This window comes from Numida meleagris, chromosome 4, assembly GCF_002078875.1.
Source record: "Numida meleagris isolate 19003 breed g44 Domestic line chromosome 4, NumMel1.0, whole genome shotgun sequence".
NCBI classification, from domain to species: domain Eukaryota; kingdom Metazoa; phylum Chordata; class Aves; order Galliformes; family Numididae; genus Numida; species Numida meleagris.
The window spans coordinates 8,688,316-8,712,788 of NC_034412.1; the positions used below are offsets into that span (position 1 = coordinate 8,688,316).

A 24,473-nucleotide genomic window follows, 5' to 3' on the forward strand; every position below is an offset into this window, starting at 1 on the left:
TCCCCTCAGACACCAAAGAGAGGAGCGCTCGCTGCAGTTCCCACGAGCCTTTCTCTGAAAGCCTTCCCGGCTCCATCCCGTTCCCCCCAGCGCGTTAGAACGGAGGAGAAACCGCAGAAGGGAAGGTGACAGATTTTTCCTTCTGCGCGGAGTTATTAAGGAGCTGTTAGGAGGGTTTGCAGTTTGGATCGGCGTCCGGCAGGAGGCTGCGCTGGGACCTGGAAGCTGCTCTCCTCGCGGCTCCAAGGAGGCACTCGGCGAGGGCTGGCGGGTTGCAGACACTGCTCTGCTCCATTTATTTAAGGGGGAAAAGCTAATCCTCTTTCACAGAGCAGTTAGGAAAGGAGACTTCTTTTTTTTTCTGATGAAAATGTCTCCGGTGATTTGACATGCCAAACAGCCCCGAAAAAGGGCTGAGCTGAGCCCCTTTCCCCAGAGGAAGGCTGGGGGGTCCCATGTGGGTGCCCCACAGCCCCACGGGCACCTCTGTGCCCTGCAGGAGGGCTGCAGCCCCTCACCAGGACCGGGTGCGAGGGGTCACACCCTTCAGAGGAGGTTGCTGAGAGCAATAGGGCAAGAGGTTTAAGTTGCTCCAGGGGAGGTTCAGGTTGGATTTTAGGAAAAAATTTCCACTCAGAAAGAGTGGTGATGCATTGGCACAGGCTGCCCTGGAGGTGTTCCAGAACTGAGGAGATGTGACACTGAGGGATATGGTCAGTGGGGATGGGTTGGGGTTGGGCTTGGTGATCTTAGTGGTCTTTTCCAACCTTAATGATTCTGTGATTCCATGATCATTCAGGACTTGAAATGGGCCTGGAAGGGCACAGTGAAGGCTTAGAGGTTGGTAACGCTGAGCCTGACCTCTGTGAGCAGGGAGAGGAGGAGAGAGGTGCTGAGCCACTCCATCTGATCATGCTCTCTCCTCTGGGCTCCAAGGAAATTGCTAACTCAAATTGATGGCCTATTCAGGAGTTAATAGTGAATTAAAGCAACTTTCTCCCATAGGCTGCTAAGAAACTCCATGTGCTGAATCACTGCACGGAGCACCAGTTTTCCCTTCCCTACAGGGGAGCAAAATCTTACACCGTCTCTCATTGACCCAAATAAAACTGAATACCATGAAATCATGGAAAACTTCACCATCTCAGACACTGAGTCCAGAACCAGGAGCAAAGCTGAGGCCAAACCCAACTAATCTCCTGTGACTTCCACACCCCAACCCTATAAGCCCTTCTGAAACACACTCCTACAGCAGCATGCAGCACACGTGTCCGTGCTCTGCGTGTGTTCAAGACAAAGGTATCACAATTCATACCGCAGACCAGATGGCAACCTGTAGCGTGGCTGTTCCCAGCTGCACCTGTATTGTGATCTCAGACCTCCTGTAGCCCAGAATATTGCTCAGACCCACCTCTGAGAGCAGGAGGAGCTGAGAACTTCCCAAAGCCATTTTCCCAGGTCAACTTATCCGAAGCTTTCCTGCTGGGATATCAGAAAGCACCGCTGAGCCAAGAGGGACAGCAGTTATCGCAGCCCCACACGCCCTGCACTTTGAGGGGAGGGACCACACTGCAGGGAAGGAAAACAAAAGAAAGTGCAAAATTGGGTATGCGTGGCTTTGGCTGCTTGGAACAATAGCTTTGACTGGGGCACAGTGAGGATGGCTCGGGCCTCCCATCGCCAGTTCTCGGCTCAGTGGCCTTTGGGCTTGCACCTCTGGTTACAGCTCACCTGGGCTCTGCAGAACTGGTCTGCATGAGGGGCGAGTTCAGGGCATGGGAAGGAAGGAAAAGGGCTGGGAGGGAAATAGGCTGTGTTTGGACAGGCTGCAGGGGACGGCTATTCAGGTAGGGCAGGGTGACTTTTCAACTGCCTGGGGGACAGGGTCCCAAAGATCCTGCCTACCCAGAAAGCAAAGATGACAGCTCCCTGACATACAACAATTCCCACTTTGTTATTTTAACCCTTCTTTCTCTGGCTCTGGTATTCCAGACAAACAAAACACACCCTGCTTGGCAGGCTCAGCCATCTCTGCTCACCCACAGTGCCAGGAAGGCCCATGTTATGGGGACTGTACCGCTATCCTGCTGCTGCTCCCTGGTCTCATCTTCTCCAGCAGCCACCCTTTGTTTTTGCCTTCATTTGCTAAGCACAAAACTTCTGCTTCCTTCTGAATTAAAGGTTGCCGGGGATAGGAGAGATGTCAGCAGCCAAACGACCACTTTATCATCCCTCCTATCTGACTTCTGCTACAGCAATGTCACGAGACATCCCAAGCCTTCCAGGTACACGCAGACCTACAAAACAAACAGGCTGTTGCAATACTCCCTCTGGCACAGCTCTAACTCTGAACCAACTTGACAACACTGCTCCAACACCGCACGCTGCTTTGAAGCTCCTTTTTTTGTGCTCCTCATCAGAATGCAAAGAGTTGCCACAAAGCCAGCAAACAAACACCCAGACAAAGCAAAGGCCACCGCTCTTCAAAATACAGGATTGTATGTCTGCAGGGGAGGCAGGGGGCTGGTTTCCTACAGAAATGCAAGCGCAGGGTGACCCTGTCACAAGGAAGGCTCATCAGCTCAAGCGATCTTCAGCATTAAACATATGAGATCATTTCATCTTACAAGACACTGCTGGGCTTCATGGGGAGAGGAGGGGGAGATTTCCCAGCGCTGAGCCATGCGATTTGGCTTGCACTGCCCTCTTCAGTAGCACAGCCCCAAAGCTCACATGCTAATAAAGATCCCTTTCCACTTCAATAGCTTTGCACATAAAGAAACGCTCGGTGCGGTGCATGCATGAACTCAATGGGAAAGGGAGCTGGAACACAGCCATGCTGCAAACAGAGCATTGCCTACCAGGAGAGCCCCATCAATAATTGAGATGTCAGAGGCACAGGGAAGTGTGCGGATAAGAGCTGTCAAAAGGAGTAATTGGGATCTGTGTGCATTCAGTGATGGATAGGCTCACTCGCTGCCAGATGCAACTGCAGTACTCCCAAACAGAAGAATCATAGAATCATTAAGGTTGGAAAAGACCTCTGAGATCATCTAGTCCAGCGGTCCACCTACCACCAGTACTGCCCACTAAACTACGTCCCTAAGTACTCTTTCCTTAAACTCCTCCGGGGACAGTGACTCCACCACTTCCCTGGGCAATTCACAGGGCTGGGCTTTGATGGGCTCTCCCCAGCAGAGGAAAGCATCGCACACATGGTACCCAGCAGAGGTGGGTTCATGATCTGCCCACTGGTGGATGGAGGAAGAGAATGCACTTACAGCACGTGGCTGACCCCCAGTTATGTTGGATGGTGCATGATACAAGCTCGAGGTGAAGGCAACACCACTTTCCTGCTGTGGACCTCCAGGCTTGCCTGGGTTTGATGCAGCCAACAGCTCTCTTCATTTTAAAGCAAGTTTTAGGCCTGCAGCAATTAGGGGCCCAGTCATGCAACAAAGCCTAGTAGCTCCAACAAAGAGACAGCGGAAGGAAGAGAGCAGCCTTCTGGCTGCTAAAACACTGCCAGTACTGATACTGACTTGACTGGGCAAATTCTACATGCCCCTTGAGTAAATGGTTTGGCTTGAATCCCCCTTTGGCTCTGAGCACCAGACCTCCGTCATCAGACAAAGTTTTCTCTACGCATGCACTGGTTCAGAGAGGTATTATCAGTTCAGCTGAGTAACCAGGTCAAAGGTTTCAGATGTCCCAATTTTGGGTCAATGTAAGGGCATACTTCTGCCAGCCTTGCATGCTGTTCATGGTAATTCCACCAATGTAGTGGTATTCGAGCAGAAAGAGATCACTCACAGCAAGAAGGGGAAGCAGAACATGAGCTTCCACGACCAAACCTAGGGGACCGGATCTAAAGATTATTCTGAAAACAGTCTCCTGAGGGGCAGGGGGACTCTGCTACCTGCAGCACTCATTCAATTATAATCCCACCTGCACGGAGGTCCAAAAAGACTGGTAACAGCTCCCGTGTAGAATGAAGGCTTCCTTCTCTAGTGAGCTCTAGAAAGCTTTTTAAGAATAAACTTAGTCATCAAGCAGGTTTTTATGCCCCTCCCAAACTTTGGTTTTGACCCACACACACAAAAAAAAAAGGCCTGAAGTCCTGACACTCACTTTTAAAACCACAAAAAACGAGCCGTGATCCAGTAACGTAATCACAGAGTTTTCTGGCACCTCGTCCCTTAAAAATACATCCATCTGCCTGCACACAGGCCATCAAACTCAATCTTGTTCACAATGGATTTCCCAATTCCTGCGTGCTGGAAGGGCTGCAGTGCTGCTGGCTGTGCTGACTGGATGAGCCCTTACAGAAGCACAGCCTGCAAACCTCACAGCTGTGTTTTCACTTAAAGAAGCTGTTCTTGAGTCCAAAGCGCTTCTTCCAGAGAGCTCTTCTATTTGTGCTGCATTTCAAAATTGCTGGAGAAAGACCCCGGCTAGAGGTGCACTTCTTCCTGGTTGCCCCTTTCTTTAGAAGAGAATGCAGTAAGGACAGGATGGGATAACAATGGAGAGAAGAAAAGTCCTACAGTGGAAAAAGAGGAAAGACTTGGAAGCTTGTTGCCAGCAAAACTAATTACCTGTTGCACTGGGTTGTGGTGGTCCTTCTCTTTGGCTTTGCAGACAGCAAATGTTTGGCCAACCTCAGCACCCAGGCATGGGACTGCTGTTGTTACTGGTTGGAAGTCCCAAACTCATGGTGACAGCACTGTGTTTGACAGAAACTCAGCCCAGGCTAATTTTATGGTCTGGTTTTTGGGTGGTCCCATGTGGAGCCAGGAGTTGGACTTGACGATGCTTATGGGTCCCTTCCAACTTGGGACATTCTATGATTCTATGGTGCTTCCCTTCCACCAGACACAAGAGGGCAGAAGAACAACTGGGTGTAAACAGACAACACAGCAAAGGGAGTCTTATTTGGGGAATTCCATCTAATTGTGCTTCACTTTCCAGTCTCGAGGTCCCCTAAGCAAACAGGCTCTCTCCTACTTGCTGCACAACAACATATCACCTTGGACTTTACTCATTCTGCACCACCCAAGCAGCACATCTCTGTGGTGCCTTTTCCATCTCATGACATTAGCCAGAATGCCATCCCTGCTAACAGGCTGAAGATTCATGCATGGAGCTAAAGGCAAATGTCAACCTGAAACCCAACCTAGTCTATTCTAGTCTATGAAAAGGAGCTGAAACTCACTGGGGCATTACTTCTGGCCTGAATCCCGCTGCCCATTTCTATTTTACAATTCCACTGTTCCACTCAAATGTTACTCCTCTGCTACTGCCTGCAATTCACCCAAGAACAACAACATAAAATATACAAAAAGCCAGTGAATCCCTAGCAAATGGGAAAATAGAAGATAGCAGTTTTCTTGCTTTTCCCCCATTGACCTCTTCGACGAGAGGCTCCCAGTCTGGGACCTAAAGCCACTATAAGTTATTACTAAACAATTCCTTAGGCTGCAGCAGGGCTTCCTCTCCAAAAATCTACCCTGGGACACACTGAGGATCCTAGGGTCTCCCCATCATGGGATCAGAGTCACCAATCCATGCTCCCTAGCACATAGAAGGGCTGCTCCATGGTCTCATGGCCCCGTGTCCTCTGCTACGGGTCATCAGGTAATACAGCAAAACCAGAGAGAAGCATGGCATCTACTGGATCCTTTGCAAAGAGATGCAGATGCCATCACCAGAATGGTAAGCTGGCATCGTACTCTTGACTTCTATTTCACAGCTGCAACTGACAGCAGAAGAGCCCTTCTGGGAAGACAAGGCAGGAGACCACTTTTATCACTTGGCAAAAATATAAACTTCCAATAAGTTCATTTTTAAACATTCACCCTTGCCTACATTGGAGGTTTAGAACACAGAAAACTGAACCAGATTTATTTAGAAAGAAGAGTCGAACGCTTCTGCTCACTTTCTTTATAATTTATAAACTGGATGAGCTCATTCTTTAGATGCGTGATTAGGAAACCACAGGGCTAAAATAAAGATTATACAATTGCAAAGAGTTTACGTTGGTGGATTAAAAATATCTTCTTCAGAAGCTAACGAATTCTGACACAGCACCGTATGCTCTAGACCACTAGGGAACTGTCAATGAACTTAAAGTATTTGCTACACATGCATCAATTTTAAAATAAAAGCAAAACATCCCTAGGAAACACCGCAAAAAAAAATAGTGACACCAACAAGATTTGTGCCAAATTTCTCTGCCTGGCTGTTTCACGTTACTCCCAGCCTCTCCTTAAAGTGCTCCTGGCTCCTGCTGATCTCCCAGTGCTTCTCCCAGCCCTCCTGGTGCTCTACAAACAACAAAAGACAACTTGACTTCGTTGTGTGAAGAATGTCTCATTCACAAGCTGGGCTTTGCCAGCCTTAATAGAGAGGAGTTTGGGGGCTACAGAAAGCTCTTGTATTTTGAAGACTGATGATGACTTCCCGGCTCTACTTGGCCAGAAGGGAAGAGGTAGCTCCCACCCAACCAAGTGGCCAACACTTCCCCATGCAAGCTATGGAAATTCACTTAGAAAAGCAGGAATTTGAGAGAGAAGGATGATCAAGAGTAAGAGGCTTGACTGCCATCAGGAATTTAAAAGAAGCCTACAGGCTGCTAGGGAGGCAGCACCAATCCTTCTCCAAGCCGTCTGCCACGCATGTGTCATTTTGGTCTGATGAAGAAAAGCACAACCCGACCAGAAAAGCATTGCTAAGGCATTTCTGACCCAAAAGGGCATATGAATATGAGACCCTGAAAAACTTCAGGAAAGCTCTTGGTGTTTTCTCTATTTGCTTTAGATGAAAAGTGACACAACCGAGTGGAAGACCTCCCTAACCCCACTGCTCGGTATGCTGTTACCAGTGGATACTGCAGGCAGCAGGTCATTATCCCCAGCTGCTCTGTTTCATCCACCTGACAGTCATCTCTGAAAACAGGTCTCAGTTTACTGGCCCTAAGCTTGAGCAGCCTACAGCTTATCTTTAGGCTTAGCACTGCTAGCTTGTGAGAGCCCAAAGTCAGGAGAGAACAGCACTGCAGAAGGGAGCAGCTCCCGAAGCAGCAGCAGATCTGGACACCGACTGATACCCAGCTCTGCTCAGGAACATAACAAACAGAACACCATGAGTGAAACATGGCATACGGCTTGTTTCATGGAAAACAGCAAGAAAGCCAGCTATGCTAAAAGCTCCAGATCAAATAAGGGAATTGCATGCATTCAATGAAGAGCAGCAGGACAGACTGCCCATCACAAAGTGCCCGATCTGTGCTGGTTTCCAAGGGCTGCTGCAACCTGAGTGCAGCAGGCAGGAGGATAGGACATGGTGTTGCCTTCACATGGCTCAGGACACATGGAAACAAGGTAAGAGCGGTGGGTGCAGATGCCTCTGGGCACGCGGCAGGAGAAGAAGTGATTCCACATCTCTTATTGAGCCTGACCCTATAGCTTAATTTTTTTTCCCCTTGGGGAATGCTGATGCACAGTTTGCAAATCAGCCCTGGTGTTTTGGATCTTCCTGTAACATTCCCAGTCTTTGTCACTGGTGCTGGGAGGATACAAGGAGCTGAGGGCAGATCGAACACAGCAAATCCTATCTTCTTAAGTTTGTTAATGCTCTCTGCTTCCCCTGCTAAGCCCCTAATGGAGCTGTGAGATCCCAGGAGCACAGATTAATTCAGTGTCCAGGTACTATCTCATGCCTGGAGGGATTTCCGTAGAGCTGCACTGGAAGACAGGCGAAAGCTTGTAATACTCTCCATACAAGAGATAAACTCATTAAAATACGGACAACCCCTGTGCTGAGATGATAAGAGCTCTACCAAGTAACAAGAAAGATCACAACACTACTTCTAGGTTTAGTTATTTTTGTAAGTTGTTAAACTGGAGCTGGGATTGGGAAGATGCAGAATGCCCCGATCGCATCACATGGATAGGTTGGATATTAGAAAAAACTTCTTCCCAGAAAGAGTGGTGGTGCACTGGCACAGGCTGCGCAGGGAGGTGGTGGTGGAGTCACCGTTCCTGGAGGTGTTTGAGAACCATGGAGATGCAGTACTGAGAGATGTGGTCAGCGGGTACGGGCTGGTGTCTGGACTTGGTGATCTTAGAGATCTTTTCCAACCTTAATGATTCTGTGACTTCAGCTGAAAAGCCACGCTCTTCTTCTCCAACCTTCAGGGTGCTGCTGTGAAATTCTCAGCAGCCCCAAAGCCCAGCCCCAATCCTGCTGCTTTGAGCTCTCTCAGCAGGAGGTTCCAAGCTTTTCAAGGACATCCCTGCCCCTTCCACAGCCGATGAGAGCACGCTGCCTCTGGGCTCCCCCAGGAGCGAGCTGGCTGTGGCTCGCTGGAATTCCTCTGGCAGTGACCTGCTCCCGCTCACTCTTTCCTAGGGACCTCACGGCTTCTCTGTCACAGCCTGCGAAAAGACGGAAGCGGGGATGGACGGCGGCCAGGTGACTTGTTCCAGCCAGGTGCCAAGAGCCCGCTGGCGGCCAGGTGGGCACCCTGCCCTCCCGCTTCCCTTGCAGCAGCTCCGGCTCTGGTCCAGCGGAGAAGCGAGTTCTGCGTGCACACGCTTCGGAAAGGGCTCTGGCAAGGTTGGCTCTGAAAAGGTGCGGTATAAAATGTAAAGCGGTGTTGTACAGCCAAGTCGATGTCAGAGCCTGCGACGTTGCTGGTGATCGCTGGGGGCAAATCGGTGATATTCCAGCGCTAGCGCGCAGGAGGCTGTTTATAACCCTCCATTCCGCACTGTTATTTAACATATGTAAGGGGCCTGACATGGTTTATGTTCAGTAGTCGTGGTTTCCAAGCAGTATTGCATTTCTTCAAAACGAAGGGACATAATATTTTAAAACTATTTTTAAAACCGGTCACAAATCTGCAATCTTTTACGTCATTCCTCCTTCCTCCTATCAAGCCTAAACCATAACACGCGGTCGCAGAAGATCAGCAAATCCGCGTGCGTGAGCTCAGCTGCAAGAAACCCTTGCAGCTAACACAGAGGAAAGCTCAAAGCTGCGATTCGGACAAATCGGTACGAGCTGTGTTTAAGGTTTCAAAGACATCCGGGATGTATTCCACTGTTTGGGGTTGTGGGTACCAGCGCACTGCAGGCGGGGAAGGAGAATCTAAGAACTGAGCCGCACCATGAGGTATTTATTCAACCATCTGCCTCGGCAAGTGTAAGAAAACGAAAAGGCTTCCTGCCTCTGGGAGTCCAGCACAGCAGCAACCTGATCATGTATCATCCTAAAATCTCATCACTGCCTTCCCCTGCCAGGGCCGAGCCCGTCCGCTCCTAAAGCAAGTCACAAGACAACTGGATCTCTCATCCCAATTTTTAACCTATACCTCCACACTGCAGCGTCAGCTGGGGCAGGGAAAATCTTTACAAATGATCCCGCAAGCGCTGCTCCCTAGAAATGTCTGACTTCTGTGAACCATGTCAGCTCTCGCACAGCTCTGCTCTCTGCCTTCTGCAGCAGTTTTGCATAAATCAGACTTTCCAGCTTCCCAGCACGATGGACTCATGGCTTTGCTGGGTTAATCTTGTCCGGTTCAGTCCTGGAATTGGAGTTGCCCATACCAAAGCAGTACGTTTTAAAGGCAGAAACCAACACCGTATTTTAGAGAGACAGTAAAGTTCTCAAAATTAGTTATTTATTCCAACAATATTAAAAGGAGACACACAACTTTCTCAGTCATTTTTCCATTCGTATTATTCTGTTTTTTGTTTTTTTTTTTAAACCCATGAGCCTAATCCTTAATGTCTCTATGGAAAAGATGGAAGAAGAAGATGGCAGGGAAAAGGATTGGCCTCTGGAGCACCCACTGCACCACTCACTCTCTGCAGAGCTTGCTGGGTTTGTTGCTGGGGTGCTTTTTTTAAATACATTCTGGAAGTAAACAAAAATATCTGCAGGAGTCTGTATTGGCTTCTGAAGGAGACCCAGACAATGCACAAAGAGCCAGTAAATTCTAAGAGTGTAGAACAGGAGAAGGGATTAAGCCTGGTGATTAAATTAGGTGACGCATGAATACGTTCCAATGCACAACATCACTCAAGCACTGGACAAAACATATGGCAACAATGGAAAGCACTGCCCACGAGGTCATCTTTAATATGATTAGCCATGGACGCCTGGAATGAGCTCTCCAAGTACCAGCACGCTAACCCTGAAAGCCTTTGAGGCTCCAAGCCCTGTGCCGACGGCTGCTGTGTGCTAAGTGATGTGCCCAAGTCCATTGAAAGGGGACAAAACCCATGAGCCCGGCGGGCGGGGAGTGCACTGAGAGCGGCTTTGTTCCAGTCCCGCATGGCACCAGTGGGAGCCGTCCCCAGGGTGCCCATGTGACAGCAGGGTCACCTCGTGGGCTCCCCTGTTCCGCTTGGACTTTTCAACTCGGCTGGCCCGCATTCACCGGCACGGCTCGCCTCTTTGAAGAGGGAGAAAGCGCCTCATCCATCACTGACACCAAGGGAGTTAATTCACTTCTTTACAACTGGAAAGGCTTTTGCTGCGAGCAGGAGGGAGCGCAGGAAGAGTAATGAAATCCAAAAGGGAGCCAAATGATGCTTTCCTCTGCGAGAAGCCAACACTGGCAGCGCTCGCTGCTGGCACGGCCCGCGGTGGGTGAAAGGAGACTCTTTTGTGGTATGCCATTAGCTACTTCCAAGGCCTCGGTTCATGTTTACCACAGCCACTGTGTTACTTCACTTGGTATTTTTTTCCAGTCCTGTTGATTGTACTGCAGAATTGACTAAGTTCATTTGGAAGCCTCGCTCACAGAAAGCAGAAACAAATTGCTTTTCGAATGGGCTATTTTTTTTTCTCCCTTAAACCAAGCCTCACGCCTCTTTCCATCAACCCAACCTAGGGCTGAAATCCCTACTTACAGCTGAAGGGCAAAGACCCCTGCCTGACTCTGACCACACCAGCTGGGTGAAAAAACTCAGCTGTCACCACACCACAGGGGGATGTCAGTGCCATCACAATAGGACAAGAGATGATGGTCTTAACTTGTGCCAGCAGAGGTTCAGGTTGAATATTAGGAAAAATGTCTCCTCAGAAAGAGCAGTGGAGCATTGGCACAGGCTGCCCAGGGAGGTGGGGGAGTCACTGTCCCATCACCATTCAAGAACCGTGGAGATGTGGTACCGAGGAACATGGTTAGTGACCACAGAGGGAATGGGTTGGGGTTGGACTTGGTGATCTTGGAGGTCTTTTCCAACCTTAATGATTCTATGATTCTCATTATCTGTGGGGAGCTCAAGGTGACATTGTTTGGCCTGCACATGAGAGCAGCTAGCACCCCAGTATTTCTCTGTGCAGTGCAACACTGCAGCTAGGTGCAGTAAAACACTATTACAACAGCCATCAGGTTGTTTTGTTGACTGCGATGAGCAGAAAGGTTGGATGAGATTCAAGATAACCTCCTGTGAGTCACCCTGCTTGATGAGCAGGCTGAAGTCAGGTGAGCCCTGCAGACTGCTGAACTCTTCCCCAGTGGACCTTGGCTTGCAAAGTGTCTGCAGGCGTTTGGTGTTTCAGATTCCAGGCAATGAGTAATCAGGGACACGTGAGGAAAGGGCCCAGGGGCAGATTTCTTCCATGTCCCTTGTAGATGGCTGGGTGGGTGAAAGTCATGGAGACAACTCCCAGAGGAAACGCTCTGCCTACAGGCCCCAGCAGCTACAAAGCAATGACAAATGTGGCTCAGGACCGTTGCCAGCTGAGCTCCTCCTATTGCCAAGGAAAGGAAAGGATCTTCTCCTAAAGCTCTTTCCAGATTTACATTTCCAGGATGCCATAGCAGCAAGCATCGGCATCCAGGCATAGCACATTCCAGGCATTGGCACACAGTCACAGCTGACATTCAGCAAGCTGTGAAATGTCTGCCCTCTCATAAGGACCTTTCTAAGAGATCTAATAGAGGAGGATCACATGGGCTTTGACAAGATCTGTCAGCACCGAAGATCAAAACTCTTCCCAGTGAGACAAGGTAGACAGGACACCCTACTGTAGGGAACCAGCTTTAGTGGGGGGGTTGGACTTGATGATCCTCAGTGGTCCCTTCCAGTCCCTACAACTCTGTGATTCATATGTTAGTTCTAAAAACATTTGGGGTAGTACTTTCATGAAGGAGGGTAAGAGTTTTTCTTTAGGGCAAACAAAATATGCTCTCCTGTAACATAAATCTTCAAATGAAGTATTAATGACAGTTGGGTGATATAACTGTGGTTGCACCCGTTTCACGGCTCTTTTTAGCAAATCTTCTCCCTAGGAGTTGTACTTTGTACCCATCACTATGTTACCAGTATCGCAAATATTACTCTAGAAAACACTGCTCCTCAGTGCTCAGTCCAAAGCAAGCTACAAACAGCAAGAGCAAGGACAAACCAGGCCCAAGAGCATACCAAGCCAAAGCTGTGCAAAAAAATCCAAAACCACTAAACCAAATAATTTGGTTGTAAGAGCTGCCTTTTCTTCAACAATTTTCCTGAAGGGCTGAAGCCCAGAGATGGTGTTACTGTGCCCAGAAGCTCAGGGGCTGGGGCGAGTCCCCTCTTCACTGCAGTGCCCAGCTGCAGCTGAGAGCCTCCAGCTCAGGAGAAGGAAGGCCATCCATCAGCTTCCTTGATGGAGCAGCCATTTCTCCCTACAAAAGGGGCAGAGCAGGGAAGGTTTAACACGCCTCCCCCTGCTGAAATTCTTCACCCCAAGAAGCCTGTACATCATGGGTGCACAGCACGTGGACACCAGCTGTTTCTGTGCTGTATCCAATCTGGGAACACTCCATTCATATACCAGTTTTCCATTTGGCCTCTCTCAGTATTGACTGCCTTCAAGACGTTGAAGACCTCAAGATATTGAAGACTTTATCAAGTTTTCACAAAGTGTGGAAGACATTACAGTAGCAGAAACCACCCTTGCCTTTGATGGCCCTATGTCAGTGGGATGTTCATCCCACAGGGTTCCATGCTGTTCTGCATTCTTTGAAAAGAAGACTCACCTAGCTGCTTCCTCAGCTGCAACAGCATCATGTTTATGACCCTTAAACTGATGCCAAGGAACCTGCACAAATGCTTGAGGATTTGAAGAGATGACCATAATGCACCAAGAATCCAAGTTTGATCCTCAGAGTAAAGGCCGTTTGACAGCAGAAACACTTGCCACCATGGACTATGGATCCATCAACATGGCTACCTCTTGCTCCAACCATTAACTCTCCACCTAACCACCTATATGTTGCCCATTGACTAAAAAAAAAAAAAAAAAAACCACCAACAACCAAGAACAAAAACCCTAAAGATAAAGGCAATGTGAGCACAGTTTAAAGACTATCAACCATCCCTTTCAGTAATGTTTGAAAATAATAAAAAACAGAGAGCTGAAGTGAAAATTCAAAACCTCAAAGTAATTTCAACCATACATACATGAGAAGGGAAAAGTTTATACATGATGCAACAGAAAAAATGACTCACTTTCCTAAATGCCAAAGCCTGGTTTAGTTCATTCTCTCTTCTATACCTGCTAAACACATCACAGAGAGAAATCATTTAATAAATTGCATCTTTTTAAATCCCATTTTAGCCATTTAAGCATTTTATTTCCTAGTATTGTGGGTGAGCTCCTACCCTAACATGCTAATTAAAAACAAAGCGTTGGCTGGATCAATGGAGCTCTCTCAAAAAAGAGAAGAGAATCTTGAGATTAAAACAGAGACCTTGAAATTGAGGTGAAACTGCAGCCGTAAAGCTAATGCAAAACCTCCTGTTGATGCATGGGAGTGAGAATGTCTCTGCCGGAGGGCTGATCCCAGCATTGCCACAAGACACCCAATAAGCTACAGCTCTGCAGTCCCCAGGATCAGAGGGATCAAATCCCATGATGCACATAGTTTATTTCAATTGCTAAGGAAGGCGCAAACCACAATTTGTTTCACTCAGGCTAGGCTGGTTTTTAAACGGAACAAACAAACGTGACCGCTCGGTAAGTCTGTACTTCTGTGACAGGAACAAGTTTTTCAATTCTAGTTAAAGGAGTCACCCACAAAAACCTTTCACGCTGATTTAGCATGGCTGGTTTCTTCCAGATGTCTGAAGTCTCTCAAACCACTCTAGCCTAGCAAACCCCTGAGAATACTTTCTCACTGCCACTTGCTTCATTTTCAAGTGACCATCAATTTAACAGAAGCCCATCATGGACAGGCAATGGACTGCAACCAACTCTGCTGGTAATTAATTGGCACAAAATTGGCAATAAATCTGCTACCAGCCCAGACCCAAACCAGAGAGTGCATTACCTTCAGAGGGCACAGTTTAGTACCACCATCAAGTTTTCAGGTGTTGACAACACAACTTGTGAATATGTATATTTGGGGAGGAATCGATAGCTATGTCTGGAGATTGCCTCTTTTACAACCCAGCAAAGCACCGAACAAAGGACTGCATTCAGGGAAGAGGTCTTTATGAAATCTGAAGTATTGACAAATCTCAAAAACAAAGTGCAAAGTGGACCAACAGTCTTATCTAGGAAGTTATGTTTCACTGTCCCATTTTACACAATTATGTATTCAGGGGGAATCTACACTCTGAATTATACTCATATGCTAGAAAAACTTCCTTATTACCATGTGAAGATGCAGAGAAATGCAAGATAAATGATCTAGATTACTAAAGACAGATTCTCGGTCACTTGCTTTCAAAACAAACGCAACGGGTTGCTCAACAAAATGCACTCCCAATGAATCACTGCAAACTTCAGCAGGGCATATCATTTCAGGAGACATGGGGTTGGACTTGGAAAGTTTAAAGACAAACCCAAAAATGGACTTGAGCAGCGCTGGCTCCTTCAAATCAGGCAAAACAAGCTCCATTCTCAGCACAGCTGCTGAGATTTTGCCTAAGACTCTTGTAGTCTCATTTCAGAGGGCCCTGGAAACCACAGGTGCTCACTGAGCTTCTTTGTACTTCAGCATCCGTATGTTACATGAGAAAAGATAAAGTGTCCTAGGGCTCAGGAGAAATGATCATGCCCAGAGACACTTGATAAAGTGAGCTGTGGTCAGAATTCTTTTCCCCCCTACTCTCACTTGGGAACTGAAATGAGGAATCACAGAACTGCACTGTCTGAATCTTTCAACTTCTTCCAAACGTTGTCTTTTGTCATTATACAATTAGCCTTTCTTCCATTTACTGCTAGGTGAAACAGAACTGGCTCTGACAAAGAGCTGCTACATCTTCACCTACGGCAGACTGATCACATTTGAACTTACATCACTCAGCACACACTGACTCCATCTAAATAGAATGATGGATTAGCCATGCAGTCAGCAATAATTAATACCTGAAAAAACCCCTTGTCAAGTCTCTGTTCAAATATGTGATAAATGCAATCTGAAGCAACAGAAGACTTTCTGATGACGTCTGTTCATCACTGGTAAGAAAAACACCAACGATCAACTGGAAGGCAAGAGACTCTGGGAGAAAAGATTGTTTCCTCAATAAGAAATGCAAAATTAGAATTTTGTTCCAACGCTCACCCTACATGCAGCACCACACAAACATTTAGAACCAGTTTGCCGACTTTAAACCTCTTTGAGTACAACCGCAGAAGCCACTTCTCTTCCTGCTAATCTCAAAAACACCAGTGAGAGACCTGCTCAGTTAGATCAAGCACTGAATTCTCTGCTCACCCCCTAGCTAACAGCTTCATGTTTGAGACATATCCCTTCACACCAAGACAGCACCTACAGCAGATGCCCTCTCCCTCATCTAGAGACATTCAGCGCTGTCTGAAGTCACAGGAGCGAGTCACGCCAGGCTGCTGATCATGAGCAAGACCTATCGGTGACTGGACAGTCCAGGAAACCAAGAGGTGTCTCCTTCTTGTGTGAATTTGGAGCACCTGCAAACACCTTCAGCCTTATCAGCAAGTCAACACATGATGGGCGCCAGTTCACCCCCTTTTACAATGGCTGATCAATGGCTGGATTCACTTGATGAATAAAACCAAGTCATTTGGAAAGCATCGTGAAGCACAGCCCACTGCTACTCTGTCTTGATCAAGCACAACAGATTTCCATGGGATAGCAACACACTGGTTGACACACGTAGGTACCTGCTCTTTTTTTTTTTTTTTTAAACATTGATGGAGCTTCTGGTACATGGTAGATTTAACAAAGCTAAGAGGTGAAGATGTGTTTCTCTGTTTATTAGAAAACCACTTGTACACGACCAGAGAACTTGAGTACGTCAGTTAGTAGCTGGAATACTCCAGCAAGAATAGAAGAGTTGTAACCCACTCTTGTGCTGCAGGTGGTAAATCAATGCCAGAGCACCGCTGTGTGGGGAGCTCTTTCCCGGACGTGTTTGCCCAGACATCTGTCTGCGGTGGCTCCCAGCACAATGCTCTACAGGCGAGTCCTACACTCCAGTGTCCCACTCCCCGCTCCTGCTGGAGCCAGCTCGGCCACTTCACCACCTGCTCCTGCTGCGACACAGCTGCTCAGCTCTGAAAGACTGATCAGGAAACGGCAGGACATGTGCGAGGACATCAATCCTACTCACACCCCTGGGAGGACTTCATTAAAATCCTGGGGCAGAAGACCCACCACAATTAGATTCTGAAGGCTTTCTACTCAAAATCCTGACTTAATCAAAATATTTTAATGCCTACCGGCAATGCAAGCATCTCTATGCACACAGAAAGCTGCTCAGCCTCCTGTGTGTGTGTGCAAACCACCTGACCTGAGCTGCTGGCTGGTCCTGACGACAGCAGTGACATTTCCTATTGGCCTGCAAAGGACCATGTTTCCCTGTGGTGTCGTAGGGAAGGCATTTTCAAAATCCTTCCTACTTCACTAACGCACCTTTGCAAATGCATTTTGATTACTCCTGCAGGGAAGAGCAGCATCCCTCAGAAGACAGCTCTGGCCTTAGATGCTCATTTTGATGTATTAACTGGGGCTATGCAAAAGACTTAAAATCCCCAAAGGAAATTAATCTCCACATACATCCAACATCCCCCCAGCTGCCTAATGTATCACGCAGTATAAGCAACTGTCCATAATGATCGCACAGCACCTGCTGTCCCCATTCTGGGTATCAGCAATGTCTCTTTAACCAGACATCAAAGAAAAGCACCAGACAATGGCAGGATTGTGATAGGAAGTGAATAGTGAAAGCCCCTTGTCAGTCTGCATTTCCCTTTATCTTACAGCACTGTACATACAACCCATCCTGCCTCATGCACCATTGCTGTAGCAGCATCTTTAGGGAGGTATCATGGCAATTCTGAGATTTTATAAATGGGCCCTTTGGTTTTTTCTCCTGGGCCAAACCAGGCGGCTGTGTACACAGCTCAATCTACCCCAAGGAAACCGGACATGAGAGGAATTTGGTACCCACTGCCCAACATTTCCACTGGAACCAAGCATTGTTCCAAGCCAAAGCACCTCCTGTTCACATACAGATATACTGTATTCAGTGCACAACGGCTGCTTAACTGGCTGTCCTGGTAGAAACATTTACTACCTCCATATAGCAAAAGAAAGAGATGATCTGAATGCTTACCTTACAGACATGGAGCAGAAAATATTACAAAACAATGTCTCATAATTATTACTAGCAGCTATTCATACTGGAAAATTTCAGTGGTGATGGTAATTATCTCTGACTTTTGAGATTTCCAATCAAACAGCATCAGCGGGAGTTACTGTTTAAAAATACACATTTCTGTCCTATCCCAGTAGCCACAACGAAATCCAAAATTCCCCAACACAGGAAGTCACATCCTGCACGTACAATGTACTTCTTCCTCCTCACCTTCTATGTGTGGTTGGCTTTTGTGCTGTGTTGAATCTGTTCTGAGAGCTTCAAAAACTATACAGAGCCGGTGAGTTCATCCAGTGCAGCATATCGCTGGGCGTTTTGGAGCTGGCATGCTGCTCGCACACATTCCTGTACTGGGGGTCAATGTGTTTGTTCTTCTACATTTCCTGTGGCAGCAACACTATTACTTCGGGAGTCCCACCAATTTTCATTAAACACACCTATTCTCAAAGATCACCCATTTCCTTATCCCCAGCAGCCATTGGTCAGAACATGAGCAAGGTCCCCAGCATGGAGCAGAGGCACACCACCACCATTCTTACTGTCTTTATGTTACTCAAAACAATAAGAAACCCATGGGGAAAAGCAACGCTTGCTCAGATGAGGAGACACTGACCCAGCACACAGGCTGAGAACAAGCAGAAGTGAGACCACTTCGCTACCAATTCAGTCCTTACATTTGCATAACAGTCTCATCTTTGCCATCTTTATCCTTCTTTCTTCCTTTTTTTTTTTTTTCACACTCACTCGCAAAGCTGAACACCTGTTGTGCAGAAAACAAGGAGAAAAGCTATTCTATCAAACAATTCAATGCCATCAACAGATGCAAACGCGCTTTGGGTTGTTTGCACAATGGACTTTGGTCAAAGCCAACATTTTGAGCACACAGGTCTAAGGGCATTGGCAAAGGCAGAATCACCGGCACAACCACCTCTCACAGCTCACTCGGTTGTCATAGAGACAGATCAGCATCTCGGGGCATTCTCATTTTAAATACGCACTGAAATCCCTTTGAACCTGTCTCTTTGTAGGCATCTGTCCTCGTGATTCATTTATAAACTGCTGAAGCCAAAAAGAGAACCATTTATCAGCAGGTCTCCTCTAGGCAGGCTTGAGCTAAGGAGCTTTTCTATAAACTTGATGGTTCTTTTTTAACAGCAAGTTTCTATCTGATTTCTCTGGCTAGTGTTTCTAAAAGCTGTGGTTTGGGGAAGTGATCCAGCTTGAAAGCAACACAGCCAGGAAAAAAAGAAAAAGTTGTGAGGAGTGCTCACTTTGGTTTTTAAACCAGGTCAAATCCCTGCTCTACTTCATAGTGTGGGTGCACTCAGAGCTGCAAGGGGACAGCAGAGGGGTGGCATTTCGTGGCCCGGGGCAGGAGGGAGGCATGGAGCAGACAATGCTATAAATACCTCAACACTTTTGCTCAAAGCCACAGCATAAGGCAGCTCTTACCTTTACATCTCAAAGCTGCAGCTCCAAAGGAGAAGGAAAAGAAATACATTAATCTCTGTTTGTGTGGAGAAAGTTTTGTAAGCTCCTTAGCTGCTGAAGGTGGAAAGACTCTAAACCTTTACAAATTAGTGCTCATCTGCATTCTGGAGCTAGCAAGCCAACAGGCAGCACAGGAAACTATATGCTAGGGAAAAAGCCCTGGAAGGTGGCTATGGGAACAGCAAGATCCCATAGATCATCAGACATTTGGCTCAAGTTGCACAGCAGGTCCTCAGATCCAAGGTCCAGTGGAGGTGGATTCCCCTCTTACAGACCTCTGAAAGGAAATGGGGAAAAAAAGAAAAAAGAGCGGCAGATCTGTGGGTTGCCATGGCCAGGATCAAACTGGGGCAGGAATTCAAAATGTCACAGCCCTATAGTGATACTGAATTGACAAATCCTTCGCTTTCAAGACCATACACTACCTCTGTAATTTTTCTCAAGGTTTGCTGAGTGATTCAGATGTGCTACTCCCACATTATCCAAAAAAATATTCTTCAGCCATTGAGCTACAGAGATTCCTGCTTCTAAAATTACTGCTGAAGGAGAACTGTGGGCAAGCAAACGCTGCTCTCACGTTTGGTCACAAAAATGCAGCAGCAATGTTCAGACAGGAAACTTTCCCCTCACCACAACATAGAATCATTAAGGTTGGAAAAGACCACAAAAATCACTAAGTCCAAATGTCAACCCATCCTCACCATCCCCACTGACCATGTGCCTCAGAGCCACAACTCCTCAGTCCTTGAACACCTCCAGGGACATTGACTCCCTCACCTCCCAGGGCAGCCTGTGCCAGTGCCTTACCACTCCTTCTGAGAAGAAATTTTTCCTAATATCCAACGTGAAGTGCTTCAAAAGAGAGATGTTCTTAGTTTTGGGAAACCGATCCTAAATTATATGGATGCTACGGGGGAAACAAATATCATCACTAAGGGGAAACTGAGGCAGGCAGGGAGAGCATCAGCCCAAGGCCACCATGGCCAGTGGCAAAACAGGAAGGCAGACTCTTCCCCTAATGATTTTCTGCATACTAACAGGAAGCACAAGAGCACGTCACACTGAAAAATGGCAGAGTGGGAGTTAGAAAAAACACTCATCACTGTTCAGTCAGGAGTGACCCCAAGGCAGAACTCATACATAATGCAATGTATAGGAAGAGGGCTCACATCCCTTGGAAAAAAATCCACAGGAGTCATTCCATGCCCAGCCACCCCCTCCCTTAATACTATGGGACGATCATTTCCTTTCTTCACATATTTATTTGGAATCCGATAATTCATTGCCCCTAGTTTCCTGCTGGAGTCTGTCTTCCATTGTTCAGGATTTACATTACTCAGCAGGAAATCAGTGAGAGGTCCAGAGATTAGAAAGGTGTGTTTCCCATTCGGGTCCGCCCCTGGGGCTGGAAGTCAGACCCAGTGCAGAGCTGCATCCATGGGAACTCAAGGAAGTGGGGGAACAAAGGCAAAGAGACTAATCTCATTCTATTACTAGTTACAGAGCGCTTTGCCCCACCATATACACTGGACATGTCCACATACACACCCCTCAAATACTGTTTTTATTCAGGCCTTACATTAACAGCTTTTCCCATGCATTGAGGAGGATGTAGTTTATCAAATGTAGCTATCAAAGGCAGTACTTGAAAAGAGTAAGTACAGAGAGAGTATTCCTTGAACTAAAATACACTCCTCAAGGGCCATTACTTTCACCCTGACACTCTTGCCGGGGGAGACAGATTCTGTACAGTGTAGAACACCACATGTGAAGCATAACCCAGTGTATCATGCTGCCTAGGAAGCAGGCTGACTGGGAATCAGCCCCTTCTGGTGCCCGCAGAAGTGGCTTTTAACCCAAATCTCACAAGTGATGCTTCAATACCTTCTCTTTCATGGCTCCTCCATAACAGCACAGAGCAAAACAAAACATTGCTAATCTGTTATGGGGTATCACTAGAACAGGATGCTTCCCTGGCCAAATCCTCCCATTTAAAATGTCACAAGTGCTTTAAAACATATCCTGAGGTTAGTTTGATAACAGGTACTAAAGTCAAGCACATAGGGTGTCCGTTCAGCACAACACTAAGCTTGTGTAATGACTTGTGTAATGCAAACTGCATTTCTCTAGCACTCAATGTGCTTGGAAACAAAAGCCCAGTTTATCAGCCACTCTACGATAAACATCAGTAAGGTGAACCTCCGTTCCTGAAGAGGATTAAGCAAACTCTGCATGAGTTCAAAATGAGAGTCTAATTTCCAAAAAGAGTTTAAGAACAGATCATTTCTTTCAAGCAAGAGAGGACCATGATCAAATGCTCTTGGCTCCAGGCTTACTTACGTGTTCCTAACCAGTCCTTAAGGACCCCCAATGTATGCAGGCAAAACAGCCTTAGCCACCACAGCTCTTTCACCAGAACATTCATCTTAAAGCACAGCCCCCATCTCCTCCACTGAAGTTCAAGGCACGGATGTCTCATCCTGTGTGTCCTGGAATGGTGACACCACATTGCCTCCTCTGCACAGCAGCTCCACCAGACTAAGCCACGTGCTCTGTCAAGGAAGTCCACTGATTACAGACACTGGTGGCTCTCCCTCTCTACAATCAGACCATGCTTTCCCGCAACTGGAGACAATACTACAGCCCTGAATAAAATGGAAGAATTGCAACATACCTCTTACATACAACTCTCCTGTTTATACATCTCAGTACACTCACTTCTTTCTCAGCAATATGATTCTGTTGACTCACACTCCTTTTGCAATATGAAACAATAGAGCTTCCTTACATTAAGAGGTGACTTTGTCTCCTGGTCAGGAAGGCCATTGGGTTCTACAAATTACAGGAATCTCCTATCCACAAAACCTGTCCAAAGCCACCTCAGAGCAGCTGAACCTCCAAAGTGGATTATTCTTGCTGTAGCAACCTAAAATATCTGGATCTACTTGTTCCATGTATCATTTCTACTTTACAACCAATACAAGACTATTTAAATTATCCCAGACACAAAACCTCCTCTATCCCATTTCTTCCTCTGAACTACACTCACTTGTAAACATTAGCTTAGATAACTTTTTAGTCATTTTCCCGGCCCAGAGAACTGCTATGGAAGTGGTGGAAAACATGAGTATTGCAAGCACAGGAATAAACATGGAGGATAAGCCGTTCACAGTGCGATGTGCACTGAGGATATCCGAACCGCTTGATATTGAATGACACTGCTGTGGTTTGTTTTGCTGTACAAGTTACTTACCAAGTTTGCTATAGTTTCAGGATTCTGAAAAATGTTGGAAGATAGACCACTCCTCAAAAAACAGCAGTTTTTTTTTTTTCCTTTTCATCCTACTTGGTGCTTTTGGTCCACCATTTGATGCCATGTTTTTTAAGACCACATTAGCACACCAACTCACCTTCCTATTCCAACCTACCCTTCCCTTGGACTTTTTAGATCCATCAAGAAATTCTAAAGGAATGCAAAGGCAAATCCCACCTGGTCTAGGCGCAGAGCACCGTCGATGAAGCGCTGCTTGCGGAGGTGCTGGGCGATGCGATGCAGATTCAGCACAGCTTGCTGGATCTCGGCTACCGAGTGTTGAGGGGAGACAGGCGGCAGCTCTTCAGGTGAGAACACCTTCCCAGGGTTTTCTATCATGCTCTGTGCATGGTCGTAGCTCAGCTTCGCGCAGGAGCAGATGACTGTCCGCCCAAACCATTCGTCAAGGATCTGCAACACAGGAAAGTACAGGTAGATCTAAAGGCGGCACAAAAGCTTGAGAGGTTGTACCAGCAGCAGAAGGAATGACAACAGACCTCACCACTGATTTTCATCGTTGAGTGAAGATCTTCTCTCAATCAGAAGGCTCTTTAGATTCTCTAATGTCTAGTAATGTGTATAGGCACGATAAAGTCTCTCTTTCACATTGGAAATGGCTCCAATCTTCTCTCCCTACCTGGATTCCCTCTTTGATAAAGAACTACAGCAGAAATCAGTCAGCAGACTCAAAGCTCAGCGAGTGCATGAGTGGCAACAGAGATACCTGCACATGCCAAGAAGGATCTCGTATCTGAACACAGCAGACTGCATTTCACCTCTTCAGTTAAAGTTTAAACAGTGGGGCATGAGGGGCTGGCCCTAAAAGACTGTTGTGTGGTCATGTCCACTCAAAGCTGCAGGGACTGTAGTGTCTGACTGGCACTTGTGAAAGTGCTTGAGTAGGATTTTGGTGGGTCTGGAGGAGAGATGGACAGTCACTGACCCCTTCTCTCTCCTAACAAGCTTATGGTGTGAGGCCTAAACTCAAACGAGGACGCGTTCTAAGCTCCCAAATTATTTCAGAATCTAGAGGAAAATCATGGATAAATCACTTACAAAATTTAAACCAATTTAACCAGAAGCCACTCCCATTTTGAGCACCACAAGAGAAAACTAGTGTGAAAGTAGCAACTCAAAATTACTCCTTAGAGCAGAAAGGATATATAAGAGCTCAAAAGCTCATCTAATCAGTGAGAAGGTGCAGAGGGACAAAGGGCTGAAGGCTCTTCAGAAAAGTCAAGAGCACAGGCAGGAGGAGGGCTCTGGAGAGGGATGCAATCTATGATCAACCATTCAAGCTCAAGTGCTCAGAGAATGAGTGGAGAATTGTAATTCTACCTTAGTTACAAGTGCCACCTTACCCCTTCATCAGCACAAGAGAATAAGGAGAATTCTGCAAGTGACAGCGTCTATGGAGAACAGCCACCAGTAAAACAGACTCTTCAAGGACGTTGCTTTTTTTTTTCTTAAAAAGAAAGGATTGAACCCCGAGATACCATTGCTGTCTCCCTCCCCTGTGCCCTGTAACATAAGTACAGTACAGCTCAGATCTCTGAAAGTCTCAAGGCATTTAAGCTCATTTTCAATTAGAAAGTGTCCTGATGGATAGGATGCAGCAAGTGATGTAAAGTACTCAGGCCCTCAGCTCATGGTTATTGTGAGTATGACCCTACTTACAGACAAGGACAAACAAAGGAAAAGAAAGGCACAAAAGCTAGGCAGAAAGGCACTGCAAAAGTCCTGGCAGCACCTGCTCCGTGCTCTGCCGCATCCTGTTCAGTGTAGTTCAGCTTCTTGCAGTGATGGGGGATCCATATCTGGAAGGTCAGCAACATCCAATGATATCTCCCTGATCCCCAAATCCTGATACTCAACAAGCAAGGTCTCTGATGTGGAAGAAGCTGCTCTGCTCTTTAAAAGATTGATTTTTGAAATTATTGGTTAGCTGGTAACAGATACTTCAGACTTAGTACGAATCACTAGGCACGGATGGTACTCAGGCACCAAGAAGGTGCTGTTCCTTG

The 24,473-nt window shown here is 46.8% G+C and overlaps 1 protein-coding gene across 3 annotated transcripts in view; it reads right to left on the reverse strand.

Annotated features, from left to right (window-relative positions):
- Positions 1 to 24,473, reverse strand: part of DIS3L2 (DIS3 like 3'-5' exoribonuclease 2) — a 166,938-nt gene that overhangs the window by 28,690 nt on the left and 113,775 nt on the right. For all 3 annotated transcript variants that reach the window (XM_021393584.1, XM_021393586.1, XM_021393585.1), the window contains one exon: positions 22,627 to 22,860. In XM_021393584.1, the coding sequence (XP_021249259.1) occupies positions 22,627 to 22,860 (234 nt within the window). The remainder of the gene's footprint in view (positions 1 to 22,626; positions 22,861 to 24,473) is intronic.